Source organism: Aotus nancymaae, unplaced genomic scaffold, assembly GCF_030222135.1.
Source record: "Aotus nancymaae isolate 86718 unplaced genomic scaffold, 86718_ANA_hifiasm-v0.15.2.pri h1tg000020l, whole genome shotgun sequence".
NCBI classification, from domain to species: domain Eukaryota; kingdom Metazoa; phylum Chordata; class Mammalia; order Primates; family Aotidae; genus Aotus; species Aotus nancymaae.
This window is the reverse complement of record NW_026988432.1, coordinates 52,383,470-52,409,797: the sequence shown is the minus strand read 5'-3', so window position 1 is coordinate 52,409,797 and position 26,328 is coordinate 52,383,470. Positions and strand designations below refer to the sequence as shown.

At 43.5% G+C, this 26,328-nt stretch overlaps 1 protein-coding gene across 2 annotated transcripts in view; it reads right to left on the bottom strand.

Moving 5' to 3' along the window:
* OSBPL1A (oxysterol binding protein like 1A) overlaps nt 1–26,328 on the bottom strand; it is a 242,792-nt gene that overhangs the window by 202,137 nt on the left and 14,327 nt on the right. For both annotated transcript variants that reach the window (XM_012445007.3, XM_064379326.1), the window contains exons 2-4: nt 14,009–14,131; nt 4,930–5,015; nt 3,552–3,626 (exon numbers count right to left, since the gene is read on the bottom strand). In XM_012445007.3, the coding sequence (XP_012300430.3) occupies nt 3,552–3,626; nt 4,930–5,015; nt 14,009–14,129 (282 nt within the window). In that variant the 5' untranslated portion in view covers nt 14,130–14,131. The remainder of the gene's footprint in view (nt 1–3,551; nt 3,627–4,929; nt 5,016–14,008; nt 14,132–26,328) is intronic.

The window sequence follows — 26,328 nt, the reverse complement described above, 5'->3', positions numbered from 1 at the left end:
GAAGCAACTTTTACCTATGAAAGGAGAACTGTTTTCCTGAAAAAATGAGTAAAAAGCTGGACAAAATTATCAGAACGAACCATTTCGTGGTGCTGGATATCCATTAAAGAAACAAACTGAGAGGCAGTTACTTCAGAGGAACTGCAGGAACTTGGAGTAAGAACACTGGGAGTCTTTAGCTTTCTAGCCACAGGCTATTACTCCTCCCCACTTCCCCAAACAAGTCTGACTAGGGCAGGCCTGCCAGTGAAACCCAGCAGTTTTGCTGCCAGAGGAACTGACTTAAAACAAAAGGCAAAAACCCAGTAAAAGTAGCAAATACAGCAGGAAACAAATGAGAACACCTACATGCTTGCTAGCAGGAGGCTGCTTTTCCATTAACGTGTATGAGCTTTCTACTGCTGCTGTAACAAATGACCACAAACTCAGTGCCCTAAAACAACAGAAAATGTGTTACCTCACAGTTCTGTGTTTGGGAAGTCCAGAATGGGTCTCCCTGGGAAAAATCAAGGTGTTGCAAGATCTCTAGGGGAGAATTCATTTCCTTGCTTTTCCAGTTGCTAGAGGCTGTCCACATTCGTGGGCTCACAGTCCCCTTTCCTCCAGTGTCTAAGACAGAAACACTGCATCTTTCTGACATTCCCTCATAGGCACATCTCTCTTTTATTACACTTCTCTCTTTCTCTCTCTCTCTCTTTTTTTTTCTTTCTTTTTTTGAGATGGGGACTCACTCTGTTGCCCCAGCCAGAGTGCCGTGCTGTGGTGAAAACATGGCTCACTTCAGCCTCAACCTCCCAGGCTCAAGTGATCCTCCAACCTCAGCCTCCCAAGTAGCTGGGACTATAGGTGTGCACCACCACACCTGACTGATTTTTTTCTTTTTTTGGTAGAGATGGGGGGCTCAAGTGTCCTAACCTATCTTAAGGTTAGCTGATTAGCAATCTCAACTCCATCTGCAACTTTAATTTCCCCTTGCTGTGTAACCTAACATACTTACAAGTTTTGGGGATTAGGATGTGAATGTCTTTGGAGGGTCATGATTCTGCTTACCACATAGGCAAATGGCAAAACAGCCTAAAACAAGACAACCCTGAAAACGAAGGAACTGGAGGAGTAGGTAAGCTTCCCAGGCACCCCAGGCTGCTTGGAAACTCCACACATCTGCAGGAGAAAAGAGAGGGGGACTTGCAAAAGTCAGAGCAGAGGAAGAAGTGAGAAATGCCTGGACTGTGAAAGCACCCTCCAGCCTCCACACAGATCCATGGACAGAGTACAGAAGCCTAAGGGGATTGAGTAATGGAGCCTATTGCTGCCCAAATATGGCTCACCACTAAGCTATGCAGATGCAGGAATGAACTCTAAAATACTATGCTGAAAGCCAGGCACGATTATGCATGCCTATAGTCCCAGCTACTCGAGAGGCTGTGGTAGGAGGATTACTTGAGCTCAGGAGTTCAAGTCCAGCTTAGGCAATATAGTGAGACTTGTCTCTAAAAAAACAATTTTTTTTTAATTGTTAAGTTTTGTTTTTTTTGTTTTTTTTTTTATTTAACTGAGCAGAGATATTAGCTGGCCAGACTCACTCCAGATTCCAGAGATTAATGCCAGGCTGGTTAATACATTTAACAAAAGGACTGCAAGATCTGTATGTTGAAAACATCAGGCCAGGAGTGGTAGCTCACGCCTGTAATCCTAGCACTCTGAAAGGCAGAGGTGGGTGGATCACTTCAACCCAAGAGTTCGAGACCAGCCTGGACAACGTGGCAAAACCCCATCTCTACAAAAAAAAAACAAAAATTGGCCAGGCATAGTGGCTCACACCTGTAATCCCAGCACTTTGGGAGGCCGAGGTGGGTGGATCACCTGAGGTCGGAAATTTGAGACCAGCCTGGCCAACATGGAGAAACCCCATCTCTACTAAGAATACAAAAGTTAGCCCAGCATGGTAGCGCATGCCTGTAATCCCAGCTACTTTGGAGGCTGAGGCAGGAGAATCGTGTGAACTCAGGAAGTGGAGGTTACAGTGAGCTGAGATAGTGCCATTGCACTCCAGCCTGAGCGACAGTGCAAGACTCCGTCTCTGAAAATATCTATACAAAAATTAGCCAGGCATGGTGGTACACACCTGTAGTCCCAACTACACGGGAGGCTGATGTAGGCGGATTGCTTGAGCCTTGAGGCTGCAGAGAGCCACAATGATATCACTGCACTCCAGCCTGGTGACAGAGTGAGACCCTGTCTCAAAAAAGAAGAAAAAAGAAAAAAAAACTTCAAATGTTGCTGAGCAAAATTAAAGAAGATTTAAATAAATGAAGAGGTTTCATGTTCATGGATTAGAGGAATCCATACAGTTAAGATGACAATTCTCCACAAATTAACCTACAGATTCAAGACAACACAACAATCCTTATTGAAATTCCAATAGGTGTTTTTACAGAAGTTGACAAGGTGATCTCAATACTTATATGAAAATGCGAAGGACTGAGAATACCCAAAATAACTTTTCAAAAGAAGATCATAATTGGAGAACTTACACTGTTTAATATCAAAACTTAATTATTCACACCTGTAATCTCAGCACTTTGGGAGTGCCTTATTATAAAGGATATTACAAAGGATACAGATGAAGAGATGCATAGAGCAAGGCATAGGGGAAGGGCACACAGCACCCATATCCTCCCTGGGGCGTGATCATCCAAGAACCTCCAAGTGTTCAGCTACCCAGGACCTCCTAGAACTGAGATGGGCAAACACTTGGGCCCAGGAGTTCAAGACCAGCCTGGGCAACATGGAAAAACCCCACCTCTACTAAAAATACAACAAATTAGCCAGGCATCATGGCGTGCACCTGTAGTCCCAGCTTCTCAGGAGGCTGAGATGGGAAGATCACCTGAGCCTAGGAGGCAGAGGCTGCAGTGAGCCGAGATTGTGCCACTGCCCTGCAGCCTGGGTGACAGAGTGAGACCCTGTCTCAAAAAAAGAAAAATCCAGAAATAAACATTTAAATTATGGTCAATTGATTTCCAACAAAGGTATCAAGGGAATACAATGCAGAAAGATAGTCTTTTCAAAGTTGGGCTGAAAGTCCCAACCCCCTAGTCCTGCCTTGGTCTTTCTGGTGAGCAGTCCCCATCCTGAAGCCACCTAGGGGTTGCCAGTTATCTTTCTGTACTTTACTGTACAAGGTCAAAGACCAAATATATATTTCACAATAACACAAGTGAATTTTATGCAATGTAAATTATACCTCAATAAAGCTATTTAAAAAAAAAAAAAGAATAATCAAGAGTTCCCCATTGCTGGAGTGCACAAGCAGAAACTGAATGATCTCCTAACTGGGATGCTGCAGAGTGGGGGTCTCCATGACCTTCATACTTGACCTCACTGTCCGACTCAAAGATCCTGTGGCCTTTTGACGCAAAGTGCTGATGTGTGCATTTTTGTGTGTGGCTTTCTCCAATTGCTGGTTAGATGGTTATAATAGAGAAAACAATGGTAACTGCTCTTCCAAATACCTCATTTATAAACATTGAACACAAAATGATATTCACCTTTCGTCCTGTAAAGGCAGCTCGGTGAAGCGGCGTGTCTCCCATGTCATTCAACACATCCACTTCTGCACCAGCCTAGTAAACATGACCACTTTAAATATCAAGAAACATACAATGGTGAAAACAATTCCTTCAAAATATATCAAAGCCTTAAAAAATTAAAATGGTTAATATTGTATAGGTGTCACTACTAATAATAATTTAAATTTGTGGTAAAAATAAAAGCCAGCACGGTGGTGTGAACCTATAGTCCCAGCTACTTGGGAGGCTGAGGCAGGAGAATCACCTGAGCCCAGGAGTTCAAGGCCAGCCTGGGCAATATAGCAAGACTCCATCTCATATATATATATACACACACATATATACATACACACACACATATATAGTAGTGTATATATCTAGGTTTCATGAAAGGTAAAAATCTACTTGATAAGTAGAAGAATAAAAAGTTAAAAGATATTTTTCATTAAAAATCTATATACCCTGGCCAGGCATGGTGGCTCACACCTATAATCCTAGCGCTTTAGGAGGCTGAGGTGGGTGGATCACTTGTGCTCAGGAGTTTGAGACCAGCCTGGGCAACATTGTGAAAGTCCGTCTCTAAAAAATACAAAAACATTAGCTGGGTGTGGTGACTCATGCCTATAGCTCCAGCTACTTGGGGGACTGAGGCAGGAGGATCACTTGAACCTGGGAGGTCGAGGCTGCAGTAAGCCAAGACTGTGCCACTGCACTCCAGCCTGGGTGACAAAATGACACCTTGTCTCAATTAAAAAAAAAATCTACATACCTTCACTCTACTTTAGAAGCAGTCATATTGAAAAAAGGAGAATGATCTCTGAATGATATACCACATTTCCTCCATTATTAATTTAATAATTTTTCAAGAAAAAAGATGCCATTATTTAAATGTACAGATGAATTGTAAGATGCATCCCAATTTCAGAAATATCGGTATGAGAGAAGTGTTTCATCACAGAATTAAGAAATATGAGGTCTCAATTCTCTTTAAATACAGTGCTAAGAGATTCTGACATTATTTTTTACTTTTTAATTTTTACATGTGTATTGACATTATTTTTTAATTATTTAAGGAGCGCTTTGGTTATTTTTTCAACTGTCACACTCATAAAACTGAAAATAAAATCTTCATTAATATGCCCACTTTAGTAATTTTTAAAAGCCAGTAATATAAAAATCTACTGATTAAACATGCAATTTTAATTAATCAGGCTAACCTAATTAAGTGTGTGGAATGATGAACTATTGCTTTAAATAAGTCACTATGACTCAGGTGGCTTTTCTAAGACTTTCATCTTAAAATTTCTATAGCAATAATATTCATTGTAGTCGTTAAAAATTAAAGCCATAAATAGACCTTCAAAAGATCCTGGACCACTTGTCTGTGTCCAAAATAGCATGCCAGATGTAGAGGTGTCCAGCCCAAGTTAGACTTACTTCTTCCTAAAAATGGAAAAATATAAGGTATTTTTAGATTATATCTAGGCAATTTTAGAACAAAATTAACTTCTCCATAACAAGCTACCTCAATACTCTCCTTTGCAATGCATTGCTGAAGAGTGAAAGGCAAGATATGTGACCTTGTATAAAGTGGAATGGGTGTAAAGGACGAGAACGCACAAGGTGCAAGATCTGGTACCACCTTCTGATTCGATGGCCTCACCTCTAAAAGGGTACAGGGAGACACAATGGGGGTTACATTTGAGCCAGATGATCTCAGCAGCTTCTTCTCTAGGGCTCCAAGTCTTTAATCATCTTGCCATCATCAGGTCAAGAGGGGTTTTCTTGACAAATTTCATGACAAGTAACTCTCTCTGAAAATCTGTATCAGGAGGGTGGATGGAGCAGCTGAAGGCAGTGCATGGCAACTCTCTGTACACCTGTACCACATCAGGAGTCAGTAAAGAATATTTCCTGCAGCACCTGTGATACGGTTTGGATTTGTCCCCATCCAAACCTCATGTCAAATTGGAGGAGGGGCCTGGTGGGAGGTGATTGGATCATGGAGGTGGATTTCCCCCTTGCAATTCTCATGACAATGAGTGAGTTCTCATGAGATCTGATGGTTTGAAAGTGTGTGGTACGGCCAGGCACAGTGGCTCACACCTGTAATCCCAGCACTTTGGGAGGCTGAGGTGGGCGGATCACAAGGTCAAGAGATCGAGACCATCCTGGCCAACATGGTGAAACCCAGTCTCTACTAAAAATACAAAAATTAGCTGGGAGTGGTGGCGTTCACCTGTAGTCCCAGCTACTCAGGAGGCTAAGGCAGGAGAATTGCTTGAACCTGGGAGGTAGAGGTTGCAGTGAGCCGAGATCGCGCCACTGCATTCCAGCCTGGCGCCTGGCAACAGAGGACTCTGTCTCAAAAAAAAAAAAAAAGAAAGTGTGTGGTACGTCCCGCTTCATGTGCTCGCTCGCTCTCTCCTGCTTCACCATGGTGAGCCGTGCTTCCTTCCCCTTCACCTTCCACGACGATTGTAAGTTTCTGAGGCCTCCCAGTCAAGCTGCCTGGTAAGCCAGAGCAACTGGGGGTCAATTAAGTCTCTCTTCTTCATAAATCACCCCGTCTCAGGTAGTTCTTTACAGCAGTGTAAAAATGGACTAATACAATCTGGAAAGCTGTGAACTCTACAGATAGTGCCTGAAAGTGGAATCTTTGACTTCAGATAAAGTCTCAGTTCATGATGATATTGGGTTACCAAGGTGAAAGAGTCCAACTAGACCAGGACCGAAGTTAAGGCAATCAAGTGTCAGATCCTAGCAGCAGAGCTGAGGAAAGGCATAAACAACTGAGTGTTGCAAAAACGAAAACTACTAATTCAATTTAGTAACAAAGATACAGAGGGCCCTATTTAGAGCTGAGATAGCCCAAAAGCTTTCCCAAATTCCCAATCAGACTGTAGAGAACACAGCTCTATTAAATCACAAAGTCACCTGCCCTGATGGGGCTGTTACAGCCCAAGAAAATGTTATTCCAAGGGCCACTGCAGGGAAGGAGCGATGGTTTCACAGCTACTGTGGCCTGCAGTACCTTACTTACATGACACACTCCCCTCAGCTCCTGGATTCTAAGATCTGAACCCACAGAAACTTTGGTCACCAACCTCAGCACACCCACAACAGGCCTCTAACAACCCTCCAAGGGACTGCAGCTGCCAACAGTGTCCCTGGGATTGTTTGCCATTTACCCAAACTCCTACATGTGTTTCCTCTCAAGTGTGTGCCCTGTGGAACCCCTATTACACAGTCAATAAATCCCAAAGCCTCGGTCTCTTTCACTGAACCTGTCTTTTGCTTTCTATTCTTAGTGAAACCTAGCTCATCCTGACAAGGATTCCCCCTTATTCCTCAGGTGGGGTCCCCCAATCCCCACTGTACCTCACTGAACAGAAGTCACGTGAACCTCCACAACAAAACTTCCACTGCTGGCAGAGCATGGTGGCTCATGCCTATAATGCCAGCATTTTAGGAGGCCAAGGAAGGCAGAATGCTTGAGTCTAGGAGTTCAAGACCAGACTGGGCAACATAGAGAAACCCCATCTCCATGGAGAATAAAACAACTGGCCAGGCATGGGGGTGCAAAGCTGCAGTCTCATCTGCTCCAGAGGCTAAGGCAGAGGATCGCCAGAGCCTGAGAGGTAGAGGTTGCAACGATCTGTGATTGCACACTGCACTCCAGCCTGGCCAACAGAGCAAGATCCTGACTCAAAACAACAACAAAAAACCCACTACTGCCTTTGGTTGATGACTTCTCCACTCACGTGACAGCTCCTCCTTCGAGGCTTCTGTCATTAAGCCAAAGCTCTTATGCATGCCTTCTCTGCTACCATCTGCCAGTCTCCCAGTGGCCTGCCCCTCACCAAATAACTTTGGGCAGCACAGTCTTTCAGCCCGCTGCAAATCCTGCCATCATCCTCAGGGCATCGACTGCCTATTCAGTACCCTGGTCTCAATTTCTCAGCTTCCCTCATTTCTCACAACTGTGCCTCTGCTTAAGTCAGGGACCCACTGCCAGAGCCATAAGCCTGGGTGCCATCATCGCCCCTGGACTTAGAACACAGGCCAGTTTCCCAAGCACTCCCAACCTTCTAGCCTATCCCCTAGACTTTCTCTTCAACTTACCCAACCCCCAGCTCTAATCATTTTCTTTTCTTGAGACAGGGTATCCCTCTATCACCCAGACTATAGTGCAGTAGCACAATCACAGCTCACTGCAGCCTTGACCTCCTGGGCTCAAGCAATTCTCCCACCTCAGCCTCCCAAGTAGCTGGGACCACAGGCATGCGCTACCACACCTGGCTGATATTTGGATTCTTTTGTAGGGATGGGGTTTTACCATGTTGCCCAGGCTGGTCTCAAACACCTGAGCTCAAGTGATCCTCTAACCTCAACCTCCAAAAGTGCTAGGATTACAGGTGTGAGCCACTACACCAGGCCTAATCACTTTCAGATATGTAAATACCCTCCATCTTCACATCCTTCAATAAATGCAGTGCCTATTCTTTAATCCCTCACTTCAACGTTTCTTTATCATATCCTCAAAACCTTGGCTTCACTGTAATATATGTCAAGCAGCCTAAAAAAACTCGAAAGCCTGATAAGTACAAGAGCCCAGTTCCTCTGTAGCCACACCTAGGTTGCTAACCAACGGTGAAGAAAAACAACAGAGCCCTGTGGATTTACACACCGTAAAGTCAGAATCTCACACTAGCTGAAGGCTCTTTTATAAGGCCCTGTCCAAGCATCTCTCGTATATTCCAATGAAAAGTAATTCAGTCCTTCACTATTCTCCTCAAGCCTTTTACCGAGACAACTCCACCTTAGCAAATGACATACTTCAGCTTCACAGAGAAAACAGAAGCTTTCATAGAATTCTCTGAGCTTCCAGCACCAAATCAACCATCCCACCTATATCTATAGGCACTCTGCTAAACTTTCCTCCCAAGGTCTAAGGCTAACTGTTCTTCCTGGATCCTAGAGCCCATCCCTTCCTGCTTCTCAGGCGCTCCTTTCTTCCCTGCCTTCAACCTCTCCCGCTTTAGTTGCTGATGGGAAGGAGTAAACACTTGGGTCTCATCCACCTAACGAGAAAACACAAATGAAACTTCCCTACTCTGTGCTCCCTGGCAGCTACTGCCTCCCTCACTTTCCCCATCCCATTCTACTAACTGGCTTTTTTTTTTTTTTTTTTTTTTTTTTTGAGACAGAGTCTCACTCTGTCACCCAGAATGGAGTACAATGGCATGATCTTGGCTCACTACAACCTCTGCCTTCCGGGTTCAAGCAGTTCTTCTGCCCCAGCCTCCCGAGTAGCTGGGACTACAGGCATGAGCCACCACACCCAGCTAATTTTTGTATTTTTAGTAAAAACAGGTTTCACCATTATTGGCCAGGCTGGTCTCGAACTCCTGACCTGGTGATGCGCCCGCCTCCGCCTCCCAAAGTGCTAGGATTACAGGAGTTAGCCACCATGCCCGGCCTCACTGATTCTTTCTAACCTAGCATTCCTTCCTGTCAACCCCACCCATTGCAGATGAGGCTCATCTCCCATGAGGTCATGAACACTATTCTCAATTTTTATCAATAGCTGCTGTCACTGGGTCCCAGCGGGGCAGGTTTCCACCATCGCTGCATCACTGGACAGCACAGCCATATTCTTCCCTGGTTGCCACAGCCCTGGACCCTATGGGTCCTCTCATTTCTCTGACACTACTTCTCCATATCCTTTGGAAAATGTATTTTCCCTGACTAGTCCATTATTGGTAACTTCAAAAATGGTGAGCCGGGCTTGGTGGCTCACACCTATAATCCCAGCACTTTGGGAGGCCAAGGCAGGTAGACTGTTTGAAGTCAGGAGTTCAAGACCAGCTGGGCAATGTAGTGAAACTCTGTCTCTACCAAAAAATATAAAACTCAGCCAGGCATGGTGGTGCACACCTGTAGACCCAGCTACTCCAGAGGCTGAGGTGGGAGGATCACTTGAGCCTGGGAGTTCAAGGCTGCAGTGAGCCACGATTCCACCACTGCACTCCAGCCAGGGTGAGAGAGCAAGACCCTGTCGCATAAAAAAAGAAAAAGAAAAAAAGAGGTATTTTCGGACCCTCTTCCATTGCTTCTATTGTTTCTGTGTTGTTGACTTCAAAATCCATATTTTCATCTCCAAAGTGTCCACTAGACATCTCCATTGAGATGGGCAAGGATTCCTCATGCTCAGAAAGCACAAAGCTAAACTCACCTGTCATTCTCTGTACACACACTCACAGGAACCACTGGGCCCTCCCACATGTGTGTTCACAATGGATGGCCCCATCATTCCCCTCACTTCTCACTCAACAGCAGCTGCGCCTTCCTTTCTCCTTTTCACCCCACACTCAATTAGCTCAAATGACTCCAACTCCTAAATATTAATTACATCTACTTTTCTCCATTGCCACCACTTCTGCCCCCATCCAAACCACATTCCTCTCACTTCCTGTGACCGCTTCTGACCTGGTAGCCTCATGTCTAGTATTTCCAAATGGGATTCTGGATCAAGGAATCAAAATTTCCAAGATCCAGTTGGGCATGGTGGCTAACGCCTGTAATCCCAGCACCTCAGGAGGCCAAAGCAGGCAGATCACTTGAGATAGGAGTTGGAGACCAGCCTGGCCAACATGGTGAAACCCCATCTCTACTAAAAATACAAAAAGCCAGGTGGTGGTAGGTCCCTGTAATCTCAGCTACTTGGGAAGCTGAGGCACAAGAATCGCTTGAACCCAAGAGATGGAGGGTTGCAGTAAGCTGAGATCATGCCACTGCACTCCAGCCTGGACGACAGAGTGAGACTCTGTCTCAAAAAAGAGAAAAGAAAATGTCCAAGATCCTACATTTACGCTTAAAATATTTCAAACAGGTTGTATACTCTTTAACTACTTATGGATATCTAAAAGGATGTGTTCAAGGAATAGGAAATTTCAAGCTTTGGTGTATTTACAGGAATAGGACACTATCTAGAATATTAAAACACTAAAACACCAGCAGATATTATTGGGGAATATTCAAGTAACTTCCCATTTGGACCTTCTAGTAGAGTGACAGCAGTGCACAGAACTGTGTGTTGAGAATGCCAATATAAGACTTAGTTTGCTTCCAAAATGTATTGTTTCTTGGAACATCATTCATGGAATTTACAAAAAGCATATTATGCATACAAGCATATTAATATTCATTTTATTTGCTAGAATGGCTCACACTAGCAATAGACAGGACCATGAACACACACTTGTAACACAACACCAGCTGCAAATACAACTAATTATATCCTCCTCTCTTAGACCCTAAAAAACGATAACCTTCCCTTTCCACTCCCATCAGCTCTTCTTTTCCTCACTTGCAACTTGACATCAGTGGATTCCTTCCAAACAGTAACATCTCTGTGTTGAGTGTTAAGCTTTAATTCTTGCAGGTAAATTACAGCAATTTATACCATTTCCCCAATTTGTCATGATTTGGAGAAACAAGAAAGAAAGGAAACCAAGAAATGCCAGGAAGGCACCCCCACATGGAAACACTATTTGGGCCCGGTCTTGCCTACCCCTCCCCACTCCCTTGAGAACTGCACGTCATCTTCGGCATCAACCCTTCAAACTGCCCTTAAGATAAAGTCTGACTGACAGGTATAATGAGGTGAAATTGAAAAAAAAAAATTAACATATTTCTCAGTTTTACATTTCCAAGTAGATGACTTTCTCCTAATTAGCCTGAGGCAACCATGGGCAGAGGTGGGAAGGGGAGATGGAAAAGGGTCACTGAGGATGAACAAATATTTTGGCATTCAAAATAGAATCTTGAGGGAAAGATACAGAGCCAGTCTTTGCTGAAGAATAGGGGGACATTTTATACATTTTTTATTTAAAAAAATTTTTTTTCCTCAGATCATTCTCTATTAACAAAGACATATTTAAATTCCTTTAAGCAACTCAGTTTCTAGACAACTCAGATTGCAAAGATACTATTTCTTCCCCCCGAGGGTGAAGTCATGATCTTTGCTGCTCTGGTACAGGAAGAGGAAGTAGACAAAAGAATAAAATATCCATGTGAAGCCAGCCTTTCTGGGACGGAGGAACTGTGGAAGAGAAAAAGACAAAAGATGACACATGTGGCTCTGGATCTTTTTTTTTTTTTTGAGACAAAGTCTCACTCTGTCACCCAAGCTGTAGTGTAGTGGCATGATCTCAGCTCACTGCAACCTCCACTTCCCAGGTTCAAGCGATTCTCCTGCCTCAGCCTCCTGAGTAGCTGGGATTACAGGGATGCGCCACCATGCCCGGCTAATTTTGTATTTTTAGTAGAGACGGTGTTTCTCCATGTTGCTCAGGCTGGTCTCGAACTCTTGACCTCAGGTGATCTGCCCGCCTCAGCCTCCCAAAGTGCTGGGATTACAGGCGTGAGCCACCATGCCCATCCGTGGCTCTGGATCTTAAACTCAGAAAGTAGGATACATTGGGGGGACACGGAGAACAGGCAAGCTGCTTCTGAGAGGCAGGAAAAGCTCCCCCTCTAGGTGGCCCATCTTAGCACTCCTCTGCTAGGTGCCACATCAAAGCAGACTCAGTAAGGTGGCATCAAGAAGGCTACATTTTGACTAACCAGAGCTGCTCTAGGTTTCCCCAGGTCACTAAGCCCCTATGTGCCACTCTCCCAAGAAGGGAACAGGAGTGTGTCTGCACTGAACCAGCAAGCCTAGGCCAGGTGCCAGATGAAGATGTGACAAAGGGTAATACGAGACAATAAGAACCAGCGTGAGAGTCTCCTGATACTGCCAAGGAGTCTTACCTATACCACATGACACACTTAGAGACGTGACTTTGACTTTATACCTGAGTTTCACGTCAGTTTCCAATGCTTCAGGAGTACCAGGAAGACAAGGGTGGCTGAAGAACCAAAGCCAAGTCATGGATTTGAGGAAACCCTGCCTCTCCACTGCACAAACATACGGCAAGGCTCGCCTTTACACTCAAACACCAAGTTAGAGGAAATAGAGGGGAAGGGAGATCAAGACTTTATCAAAAGGGTTACTAAAAAAAGTATGGCTAGATGCAGTGGCTCACACCTGTAGTCCCAACACTTTGGGAGGCTGAGATGGGAGGATTGCTTGAGATCAAGAGTTCAAGACCAGCCTGGGCAACATAGCAAGATCCTTCTCTACAAAAATTACAAAAACGAGCCAGGCGTGGTGGTGTGTGCTTGTAGTCCCAACAAGGAGGCTGAAGTGGGACAATGGCTTGAGCCCAGAAGTCTGAGGCGGCAATGAGTTGTAAGCATACCACTGCACTCCAGCCTGGGCAACAAAACAAAACCCTGTCTCAAAAAAAAAAAAAAAAAAAAAAAAAAAAAAAAAAAACTGAAGTACCCAAAGACTAATGTTTACTCTCCCCCGACCTCCCAGAACATGAAGGGGTTTACTACAATACCAGAGCCATTTTAGAGAACACATTTTATTTCTCTGCACATTTGATGCAAGATTGTGATGTACTGACCACTTTACTACACAAAGCACATGATGACTTGGCTGCTATGTTGTTTTTTCTGCCTTGAGCCATTTCTTCTCTATCATTGCCTGGTTAACTCCCACACTCTTTCGCATTTCACCTTAGAATCGTTTCCTCCAAGAACCTAATCCTTCACGTTCCAGTTCCACACCTCTCCCACGACACCTGCACTTCCACATCCTGAGGTGTATTTTGTAATGCAGATGAGTCTGATCTATTAATCTACTAGACTAAGCTCAATTAGGGCAGGGAGCCCACCTGCCTCCTCATCATTATCCCCAGGGCACACAGTAAACACTCAAACCTGCTGAATCAACTGCAATGTCTTCGAGAAGAAAACAAATTATCATAGGATGTATGCTGTGGGCTAGGGTCACCCTTGTGGCTTGTAGTATTTGGGATCCATAACAATTTTAAGAATGGACCTCCACTTTCTCTGACTTAGAGGGGGCTGGGAGAGACATTTCTTCCAATCTGTGGGGTTCTTCCTGGCATGAGAGATAGAGACTAATTACGTTAGCATTCAATAAATGCTAAAAGTAGTGCAGACTCAGCCCGGCGGGCGCAGTGGCTCATGCCTGCAATCCCAGCACTTTGGGAGTCCAAGGCGGGTGGATCACGAAGTCAGGAGATCAAGACCAGCTGGCCAACATGGTGAAACCCCGTCTCTACTAAAAATATAAAAGTTAGCCAGGCATGGTGGTGCGTGCCTGTAGTCCCAGCCAATCAGGAGGCTGAGGCAGGAGAATTGCTTCAACTCGTGAGGCGGAGGCTGCAGTGAGCTGACATGGCGCCACTGTACTCCAGCCCGGGCGACAGAGCGAGACTCTGTCTCAAAAAAAAAAAAAAAAAATAGTAGTGCAGACTCATAAGGTAAAGCTAAAAAACCCATTCAAAGTTTACCTTTGCAATTAATGTCGGCAATCACTTCATTCCTTGCCATGGTCTCTAATAGTTGTCTCACTTCTTCAGTGTTGCCATTTCTGGCGTGATGGAGAAGCTGTTGCTCCGCTTCTGTGCTCATTTCTAGATTAAGAAAATAATAACATTGCTATTATCTAAGAACATAATTAGCTCTTAGATATTACCTGCTAATACAGAAAGGGGAAAGAATCCTCCTCATTTTGCAGCTGATAAGACAGACACAAGAACTGAATAAATCCGTTGCAGGGTGAGAACCTGAGCCTGAGACCCCTTGCCCTTTCTCTTATTGAAGCAATATGCACTTGGGCAAGTCTCTTAACTTCTTAAGGCCTTAGTTTCCTCATTTGCAAAATACAACCAACCTCATAAGATGTTTGTTGTAAGAGTATGTATATGAAGGCATTCTGTCAAATATATAGTATTATGCAAATAGTTTTTACATTAAAAATTAGACATAAAAAGAAAAAACAAAATTAAAGTCAAAATATGGCCATTCATATAGGAATTGTATAAGACTAACATGTAAACTAACACACTCAAAACTGTGCAAAAAATCATTTTGAATAGAAACTATAGATAAATGCCCTGAAGTGACTATACTTAAACAAATAAATGTATTTTTTCTCTTACATTTTCTTACCAAGTCCCAAACCAAACATAGAAAATTACAACCAAATTTCAAGCATTTATGTCAAAACGGGTAAATGTGGTACAAACAGCAATTCCTAGAAGTATGTCATTCTTAATAATCATCAAATAAATAGAAATAATTCAAACACAAATGATATTTTTCTTACCCTTCGAATTAGCAAAAATAAAAAAAAGATAAGGTACAATGCTGGCATGGCAGGAAATACGCATACCTGTAGACTCCTAAAATGAATATAAATGCATACAACCTTTCACACATTATAGGCGGAGAGTCAATTTCGCAATATCAAATAAATTTCAAAATATATGTATACCATTTACTCTGTCTGGGCAATTCTATTTCTAGGAATCTATCCTGCAGAAACATTTACACAAGATTATTTTATTTTTTTATTCAAATGTTTATTTTTCCCCTCATTTTTGCTGTCATCTTACACAAGATTATTTTGAAAGCATGTTCATCAAGATTACATTATTTGTAATAGTGGAAAAGTTAGAAACCACTCCATGTCATCAAAAGGGAACTGGTTAAATACATCTTCCAGTGAGGCTAAAAGAGATGGGCTGTTTAGGCTGGTGGCTGGATGGGTTTTGAAGGCAGAGTTTCAAAACAGAGCAGAGTAAACAGCTGGACCCCAGCCCTATTCCCCTAATCAGCATTTCTTTTTTTTTTTTTTAATTGCATTTTAGGTTTTGGGGTACATGTGAAGAACATGCAAGATTGTTGCATAGGTGCATACGTGGCAGTGTGATTTGCTGCCTTCCTCCCCTTCACCTATATGTGGCATTTCTCCCCCTGCTATCTCTCCCCAACTCCCCACCCCCCGCTGTCCCTCCCCTATTACCCCACAATAGACCCAGCATTTCTAATGCCGGCAAGCCAGGCTTTACCCTCTATGAGACTTAGCTAGTTATATTCCCTAAAGTGCAAGAGAGACACCGGGAGCTCCCAGCAAGTGGCCAAGCCAAGCAAACCTCACAGTGAAGTCAGCAGTCAACAGCGCCCACCCACTCTCTCAGTTTTCAATCAGCTTTCTAGCTCCCCACAGTTCGACATGAAAGCTAAAGACCAAAACCAAACAGGGAAAAAACGAAACCTGGAGAGAAAAAGATATCAAAGAAAAGGTTATAAAATAATAACTAATCCTTAGATAATAAAGAACATTTTGTCCTGTAACAAAAACAAGAAGCTAGTCTAAAAAAAAAATAAAGCTTGAGAAAAAGAACTTTAGAAATACAAAATAAGAACAAGAATTAAAACTTCAATAAAAGAGTTGGAAAATAAGTTAAGAATCTCTCCTAGAAAAGAAAACTGTTAAGAAAATAGGAGATTAAAATATGAATGTTGGCCAGGCACAGTGGCTCATGGCTGCAATTCCAGACTTTGGGAGGCTGAGGCGGGTGGACCACTTGGGCCCAGGAGTTCAAAACCAGCCTAGACAATATGGTAAAACCCCACCTCTATTAAAAATACAAAAATTAGATGGGTGTGGTGGTGCGTACCTGTAACCCCAGCTACTTGGGAGGCTGACGCAGGAATATCGCTTGAACCCAGGAGGTGGAGGTTGCAAAGAGCCGAGATCGTGCCACTGCACTCCAGCCTGGGTGACAGAGCAAGGTCTCAAAAAAAAAAAAAGTTAAGAGAATTGGTCCAGGAGGTCAAACATTGAAACAGAAGTTCTAGAAAAAGAAGACAGAGACAGAGAAAATTTCTATGGCAGGCTGAGGCAGTAGTATCACTTGAGGCCAGGAGTTTGAGACCAGCCTGTCCAATATGGTGAAACCCCATCTTTACTAAAAATAGAAAAAAAAAATTCAGCCGGGCATGGTAGGGCAGGCCTGTAATTCCAGCTATATCAGGAGGCTGAGGCAGGAGAATCGCTTGAACCCAGGAGGCGGAGGTTGCAGTGAGCCAAGATCACGCTACTGCACTCCAGCCTGGGCAACAGACTGAGACTCGATCTCAAAAAAATAAAATAGGCTGGGCGCGGTGGCTCAAGTCTGTAATCCCAGCACTTTGGGAGGCCAAGGCGGGTGGATCACGAGGTCAAGAGATCGAGACCATCCTGATCAACATGGTGAAACCCCGTCTCTACTAATACAAAAAATTAGCTGGGCATGGTGGCACGTGCCTGTAATCCCAGCTACTCAGGAAGCTGAGGCAGGAGAATTGCCTGAAACCAGGAGGTGGAGGTTGCGGTGAGCCGAGATCGCGCCATTGCACTCCAGCCTGGGTAACGAGCGAAACTCCGTCTCAAAATAATAATAATAATAATAATAATAATAATAATAATAATAATAATAAAATAAATTTAAAAATGTCTGATCTACAGACAAATGCAAACCTATGAAAGCACATCATCATGAAATTTTAGAACTCTGGTAACAAAAGATATCGGGTAATAAACAAAAGAGCAGGAATTAGAATGATTTTGACTTCTCTATCACAACACAAGCATCTAAAAGACAACAAAGCCATGCCCAAAAGGTCTGGAGGAAAATTATTTCCAACCCCCAATTCTATAACCAGCCAATCAAAAGTAGGAGTAGAATAAGGACATTTTTAAATACACAATTATGTAAATTTATTTCCCACGAACCATTTCTCAGGAAGCCCCAGGGGTACAGCCCACCAAAATTCGAAAACCAAGGAAGAGGAAGACATTAGAAACAGAAAATTAGCAAAGGAATCCCCAGAGTGAGGGGAAACCCCTGAAATCTAGCTGTGGGCCTGGCCTAGCTCTTATCTATAGTTGGTTTATCTGGCCCACACGCTAAGGGTGTTCTGCTGCATGTTCAGCTGAGGGTCCTAATTCTGCCCCTCAGAAGTATGAGCTCAGAGGCAGAAAATGAAGAGTAGCCTAATCCCCCAACAAATTCCTGCCATCCAGGAGCCCACATCTGGTCCCTATTACAGCCCTACCAAGCCCCAGACTGGCTAAGACCTGTTTCCAGTGCTCGCACAAAGCCTCGCTCAATGGCTTCCCTTTGAAAGAGCTCTTATAAGCCAGGCACCATGGCTCACGCCTGTAACCCCAGCACTTGGGAGGCTGAGGCAGGAGAATCACTTGAACCTGGGAGGTGGAGGTTGCAGTGAGCCGAGATTGCACTTCACCCCAGCTTGGGCAGTAAGAGCGGAACTCCATCTCAAAAAAAAAAAGAAAGAAAGAAAGAAAAAGCTCTTATGAATTCTGCAGGAAACCTAAGAAAAAATTATTTAGCAATACTCATTAAAGCATGATAAGGAAGACTTTATTCAGGACCCCTGTGGTAGTTACAAGGACCACTGTGACAAGGTCTTACAGTGAGAGCTGGAGCTCAACTCCAACTGCAGCAAGGACAAGGATTACAGCCAAGGAGCACGGTCGGGGTCAGTGGGTAGAAAAGTACTCAGAGGAAACATCAGGGGTGAAGGGGATTCTGGCTAAACCAAACTAACAGGGTTGTTGCTGAAGACAGGCCAGCATGGTCAGACACCACCTGGGGGATGGTGGAGGATGAGGAACCTGATATCAAGGGTGGAGGATTCTTGCTAAAACCAGATTTTACAAGGAAGTGCACAGAGGGACCTAGCAGAAGGTTCAGTAGTCTGATTACAGTTCGGCCAAGCAAAGAATCTCTGTCATGACTCAAAATCTTATTTTCAGAGTAAATTTCTGCGGATTTCATCTAACAGTGACTGTAATGCCCTTTCTTCAAAGAGAGATTGCTAATCAGCTTTTGTATTAACGCCCTCTGCATTCATTCACCTGTTAAAATATCCAACAATTTTTCAGTATTAGCAATACTTACATTCATTGTAGCATTATTTATAAAGAAAAAAAAAACAGGACCAGGCGCAGAGGCTCATTCTTGTAATCCTAGCACTTTGGGAGGCCGAGAAAAGGCAGATCACTTGAGGTCAGGAGTTCGAGACCAGCCTAGCCAATATGGCAAAAAAAAAAAAAAAAAAAAAAAAAAAATCTGTCTCTACTAAATATACAAAAATTAGCTGGGTGCGGTGGCAGGCACCTGCAAAACCAGCTACTTGGCAGGCTGAAGCAGGAGAATCGCTTGAACCTGGGAGGCAGAAGTTGCAGTGAGCACACATCGCACCACTACACTCCAGCCTGGGTGACAGAACGACACACCGTCTCAAAAGAAAAAATAAATAAATAAAATAAATACAAATAAAAAAAGAAAGAAAAACAATGTAAGATCCATCAATAAAGGTTCATTCACCTAATACCATGAAGCCATTAAAAATACTACACAAGATCCAGACTTTCAACATGGTGAGGCCCTATATCTACAAAAATACAAAAAATTAGCTGGGCATGGTGGCGTGTACCTGTAGTCCCAGCCATCGAGAGGCTGAGGTAGGAGGATCATTTAGGCCCAGGAGGCTGAGGCTGCAGTGAGCCAAGATAGTGCCATTGCACTCCAGCCTGTGTAACAGAGACCCTGTCTCAAAAAAAATTTTTTTAATAAAAACATACAAGAAGCCAGGCAAAATGGCTCAGCACTTTGGGAGGCTGAGGTGGGTGGATCTCGAGTCTAGGAGATCAAGACCAGCCTAGGCAACATGGTAAAATGCCATCTCTACAAAAATACAAAAATTAAGCAAGGCATGGTGGCGAGTGCCTGTAATCTCCACTACTTGAGAGGCTGAGGTGGGAGGATCACCTGAGCTCAGGAAGTTGAGGTTGCAGTGAGCTGAGATCATGCGACTGCACTCCAGCCTGGGCGAGAGTGAGACTCTGTTTCAAAAAAATAATAAATAAATGTAAAAGAAAAAAATTTTAATAATTTATAAAACTAGGAAATTGCAATATATTGTTAGGGCAGATGGTTCCTATACAGATTAAGTTCTATATATTTTCTAGACATTAGCACAGAAACAGTGGGAAAAGATATCAACATGTTAAGAGTGGTTACTCCTTGTGGTGAAATTATGAATGGTTTTAAACGTCTTCTTTGGTTAGTCATATTTTCCAAATCTCCTACATTATAAAAGCATTTCTTTGTAACTGGAAAATGTAAGTTATTAAAGACAAAACTAAAAAAGCTGCATCCCTAATTGTCTTCAATAATTTGCATTACACAATGAGTGATGGTCTAGACTTGGCATATTACACAAGAAGGCTTAATATTTTTTTCATGCCTTTAAAGAATGAATCAAAGAATGTTTGAAGCATCTTCTAAACATACAAGAAGCTTTTTAATAACATTTTCCTTGGGTTCTTACTACATTTGGCTTACAAGAAAAAAGATTTTTAAAAATTCTCAAGTTCTGTACAGCAAATATGAAAAGGATAAAAACAAATCATTGGGCTGGGCGCAGTGGCTCATGCCTGTAATCCTAACACTTTGGGAGGCCAAGGTAGGTGGATCACGAGGTCAAGAGGGAGAGACCATCCTGGCCAACATGGTGAAACCCATCTCTACTAAAAATACAAAAATTAGCTGGGCGTGGTGGCACGAGGCTGTAGTTCCAGCTACTGGCGAGGCTGAGCCAAGAGAATCGCTTAAACCCGGGAGGCGGAGGTTGCAGTGAGCTGAGACTGCACCACTGCACTCCAGCCTGGCAACAGAGTGAGACCCCATCTCAAAAAATAAATAAATCTATTATCTATGTAAACAGTCCATTATAATATATTAACCACAATAGTTACTCATAAATGCTAGGATTGAAACTAAAATGGATTCAACCAATGTTTCCTGAGTAACTACTGATGATAGGGCTGTTATAGACACTGGAGGTACGATGATGGACACTGGAGGTATGACGATTGCCCTGTTCTGGAGGGTCCCTGCCAACAATCACGCAAACAATCATCACAACAACATGTGTCGAGTACAGCAATGCACAAGGAACAGTGGCTGCACAGAAGAGAAAGGGAGTGGTCAGCTCTTTGCCGACATTAGTGATTAGATACAGAGAAAGTAAAATTTAAACATGTACTTGAATAAGAAGTTCACCAAGACCACAGGGTTCAGCAAAGTTTGTTGGATACTAGATAACAGGGAGATTAACCAAGATATGGAATAGAAAATAAACAACTTGGGTGAAGATGTGACTCTATTTGGTTGTGGTGAGTTTGAGATTCCCATGGGAAACAGAAATGAAGATGTTCAACAAGAAACTACAGGCTGGACACGGTGTCTCACACCTGTAATCCCAGCAGTTTAGGAAGCTGAGATGGGCAGATCACTTGAGGTCAGGAGTTTGAGATCAGCCTGGCCAACATGACGAAACCCCGTCTCTACCAAAAATACAAAAATTAGCCAGGCATGGTGGAACATGCCTGTAGTCCCAGCTACTTTGGAGGCTGAGGCACAAGAATCACTTGAACCCGGCAGGTGGAGGTTGCAGTGAGCTGAGATCATGCCACTGCACTCCAGCCTGGGTGAGAGAGTGAGACCCTGTCACAAAAAAAATAAAATAAAAACAAAGCCAAGCCCAATGGCTCACGCCTGTAATCCCAGCACTTTTGGAGGCCAAGATGGGTGGATCACCTGAGGTCAGGATTTCAAGACCAGCCTGGCCAACATGGTGAAACCCCATCTCTACTAAAAATACAAAAAGTAGCCAGGCATGGTGGTGGGTCCCTGTAATACTAGCTACTTGGGAGTCTGAGGCAGGAGAATCTCTTAAACTTGGGAGGCAGAGGTTGCAGTGAGCCAAGAACACATCATTGCACTCCAGCCTAGGCGACAAGAGGGAAACTCTGTCTCAGGCGGAAAAAAAAACCTAGCTAATTAATAGCAGTTTACAAGAAGAAAGCAGTTGTAGGTTAGGATTTAAATAGCACCTGTAGTACCAGCTACTCAGGGGGCTGAGGCAGAAGACTGCTTGAGCCCAGAAGTTCGAGGCTGCTGTGAGCTATAATCGCACCACTGTATTCCAGCCTGGGTAAGAGGAGATTCTGTCTCTAGAAATAAATAAATAATTTAAATAGTGGGAGTTATCAGCATAAAAATGGTCATGAAAATCAGGAATAAAGGAGACCCCTCACTGGGAGAAAAGCAACACTTATTCAAGGGGAAGGAGGCCAGGGAAGAGAAGCTGGCAAAAAATGACCAAGGATGGAGAGGGGGCACAGAAGAGGATGGCAGCAACTGGAACCAAGGGAGGAACGTGTTTTAGAAGATGGGATGGGTATAGAAGGCCAAAGAAAGGGTAAGAAAGACAAGGCCTGAAAACACCATCTGCTTTGGCAAATAGAGGAAGGCCACTGATGAACTCCAAGAGTATCTCCAGTGAAAATGAGACAAGCAAAAACACGATTGGTAAATAGAGGAGTGAATGGGGGATAAAAAGGAGACTGCACCAGACTCCGTTAAAGCAACTTCCTTGTGAAGAGAAGGTCACAGCTTCACTTTTAGGATATTAGACACCTGGGCATGTTGGGGCAAGAGCCAGGAAAGAGGCAAACCTTGACATACAGGACAAAGGAGGAATGAGGGATGGAGTGAGATCCTAGGGGAGCCTGAGCAGGGAGAAGAGAAGCCCAAGGGAAGGACAGCCCTGAAGACAAGGAAGACACTGCACCAAGGCTAGTGGGGAGGAAAGACGGCAGCGATCATGATGAGGATGGTTAAGGAGCCGGGAACCAGGGGAGAGCTCCTATTTGATGACTGCCAATTTCCAGAATAAGAAAAGGGACAGATTTGTAGGTACCTGAGGAGGAGGGAAGACTCTTCCTATAAGACAGGATGTAGGAGATAAAAAAAAAAAAAATGGGTCTCGGGGTCAATAAAATCATACAGATTGTTTTATTATTTTTAAAAAAGAGAAAGGAGTAATTCCTGGGAGTCCAAGATGGCTGAATAGGAACAGCTCTGGAACGCAATTCCCAGCAAGAGCAACACAGATGGCGAGTGATCTTTGCATTTCCAACTGAGGTACCAGGTTTATCTCAATCGGACTGGTTGGACAGTGGGTGTAGCCCAAGGAGGGCAAACCAAGGCAGAGTGGGGTGCTGCCTCACCCAGGAAGTGCAACTAGTCAGAGGACCTCCCTCCCACCCAACAGAGGACACTGGGGACTTTTCCAGCCACTCTGGCACACCGGTTCAGATCCTGCGCTTCCCCTGTGGTCTTTACAACCCACAGACCAGGAGATTTCTGTCAAGCCAATAAAAGCCAAGGATTTTCAGCACAGATCTGAGCCGCCATTTCAGCTGGCGCCACAGTTTTCGGCACAAACCTGGGTGGCTGTTTTGGCTGGTGCCTGGAACACTTGCGAAACAGAGCCTCCCACTCCCTTGAAATAAGGGGAGCTGAAGGTAGGGAGCCAAATGATCTGGCTCAGTGGCTCCAACCCACACAAAGACCAGCAAACTGAAACCTCTGGCTTGAGAGTTTCCCAGCCAGCACAGCAGCTTGAGCTCAACCCGGGAGGTTGAGCTCGGTGGGGAGTGGGGAAAAGGGTATCCGCCATTGCTGAGGTAGTTCTAACTTTACCTGTGTAAACAAAAGTGGGAGGAAGTTTATACGGAGCCCTAGGCAGCTCAGCAGCGCCTCTACAGGCACACTGTGACTAGACTCCCTCCTTGCTAGGCAGGGCATCTCTGAAAAAAGGCAGCAGCACATCAGAGACTTATAAATAAAACCCCACCTTCCCAGACAGAGCACCTGGGAAAAGGGGCAGTTGTGAGTTCAGCTGCAGCAGACTTAAACATCCCTGTCCAGCAGCCCTAAAGGGAGCAACAGAGCTCTCAGCACATCACTTGAGCTCTCATAAGGGACAGACTGCCTTCTCAAGTGGCTCCCTGACCCCCATATATCCAAAAAGACACCTCATACAGGAGAGCTCTGGCTGACATCTGGTAGGTACCCTTCTGGAATGAAGCTACCAGAGGAAAGAATAGGCAGCAATCCCTGCTGTTCTGCAAACCCCGTGGGTGATTCACAGGCAAGCAGGGTCTGGAGTGAACCTCCAGCAGTCCTGCAGCAGAGGGGCCCATTAGAAGGAAAACTGAAAAACAGAAAGAAATAGCTTCAACATCAACAGAAAGGACATCCACTCAGAGACTCCATCCAAAAGTCACCAACTTCAAAGACCAAAGGTAGACAAATCCACAAAGATGGGAAGAAACCAGTGCAAAAAGGATGAATTCACCAAAAACCAAAACACCTCTCCTCCTGCAAGGGATCACAACTCCTCACCAGCAAGGGAACAAAACTGTATGGAGAATGAGTTTGATGAATTGACAGAAGCAGGCTTCAGAAGGTGGGTAATAACAAACTTCTCTGCGCTAAAGGAACATGTTCTAACCCAATGCAAGAAACTAAGAACCTTGAAAAAGGGTTAGATGAAATGCTAACTAGAATAACCAGCTTAGAGAAAAACATAAATGACTTGATGGAGCTGAAAAACACAGCACGAGAACTTCACAAAGCATACACAAGTTTCAATAGCTGAATTGATCAAGCAGAAGAAAGACTATCAGAGGTTGAAGATCAACTCAATGAAATAAAATGAGAAGGCAAGAATAGAGAAAAAAGAGTGAAAAGAAATAAACAAAGCCTTCAAGAAATGGGATTATGTGAAAAGACCTAATCTACATTTGATCGGTGTACCTGAATGTGACGGAGAGAATGAATCCAAGCTGGAAAATACTCTTCAGGATATTATCCAGGAGAACTTTCCCAACCTAGCAAGGCAGGACAACATTCAAGTCCAGGAAATGCAGAGAAAACCACAAAGATATTCCTCAAGAAGAGCAACCCCAAGGCACATAATCATCAGATTCACCAGGGTTGAAATGAAGGAAAAAATGCTAGGGGTAGCCAGAGAGAAAGGTCGGGTTACCCACAAAGGGAAGCCCATCAGACTCACAGCAGATCTCTCAGCAGAAACCCTACAAGCCAGAAGAGAGTGGGGGCCAATATTCAACAACCTTAAAGAAAAGAACTTTTAACCTAGAATTTCATATCCAGCCAAACTAAGCTTCATAAGTGAAGGGGAAATAAAATCTTTTACAGACAAGCAATTGTTGAAAGATTTAATCACCACCAGGCCTGCCTTACAAGAGCTCCTGAAGGAAGCACTAAACATGGAAAGGAACAACCAGTACCAGCCATTGCAAAAACGTACCAAATGGTAAAGACCATCGACACAATGAAGAAACTGCGTCAACTGACGTGCAAAACAACCAGCTAGTATCAAAATGGCAGGATCAAATTCACACATAACAATATTAACCTTAAATGTAAATGGCCTAAATGCCCCAATCAAAAGACACGGACTGGCAAACTGGATAAAAAGTCAAGATCCATTGGTGTGCTGTATTCAGGAGACCGAACTCACGTGCAAAGATACACATAGGCTCAAAATAAAGGGATGGAGGAAGATTTACCAAGCCAATGGAGAGCAAAAAAAAAGTAGCCATTGCAATCCTAGTCTCTGACAAAATGGACTATAAACTAACAAAGATCAAAAGAGGCGAAGAAGGGCATTACATATTGGTAAAAGGATCAATGCAACAAGAAGAGCTAACTATCCTAAATATATATGCACCCAATACAGGAGCACCCAGATACATAAAGCAAGTTCTTAAAAACCTACAAAGAGACTTAGACTCCTACACAATAGTGGGAGACTTTAACACTCCATTGTCAATATCAGACAGATCAGTGAGACAGAAAATTAACAAGGAAATCCAGGACTTGAATGCAGATCTGGACCAAGCAGACCTAACAGACATCTACAGAACTCTCCACCCCAAAACCACAGAATATACATTCTTCTCAGCACCACATCACACTTACTCTAAAATTGACAACATAATTCGAAGTAAATCACTCCTCAGCAAATGGAAAAGAATGGAAATCATAACAAATAGTCTCTCAGACCACAGTGTAATCAAATTAGAACTCAGGATTAAGAAACTCACTCAAAATCGCACACTACATGGAAACTGAACAACTGGCTTTTGAATGTTGACTGGATAAATAATGAAATGAAGGCAGAAATAAAGATGTTCTTCAAAACCAATGAGAATGAAGACACAACATACCAGAATCTCTGGGACACATTTAAAGCAGTGTCTAGAGGGAAATTTATAGCACTGAATTCCCATATGAGAAGCGAGAAAAGACCTAAAATCAACACCCTATTGTCAACAGTTAGCAAGATCAAACAAATTCAAAAGCTAGCAGAAGATAAGAAATAACTAAGATCACAGCAGAACTGAGGGAGATAGAGACACAAAAAGCCCTTTGAAAAAATCAATAAATCCAAGAGCTGGTTTTTTGAAAAGATCAGCAAAAATAGATAGACCACTAGCCAGACTAATAAAAAAGAAAAGAGAGAAGAATCGAATAAATGCAATAAAAAATGATAAAGGAGATATCACCACTGATTCCACAGAAATACAAACTAACATCAGAGATTACTACAAACAACTCTATGCACATAAACCAGTAAATCTAGAAGAAATGTATAAATTCCTGGACACTTACACCCTCCCAAGACTAAACCAGGAAGAAGTTGAATCCCTGAATAGATCAATAACAAGGTCTGAAATTGAGGCAGCAATTAATAGCCTACCAACCAAAAAAAGTTCAGGTCCAGACAGGTTCACAGCCAAATTCTACCAGACAAACAAAGAGGAGCTGGTACCATTCCTTCTGAAACTATTCCAAACAATACAAAAAGG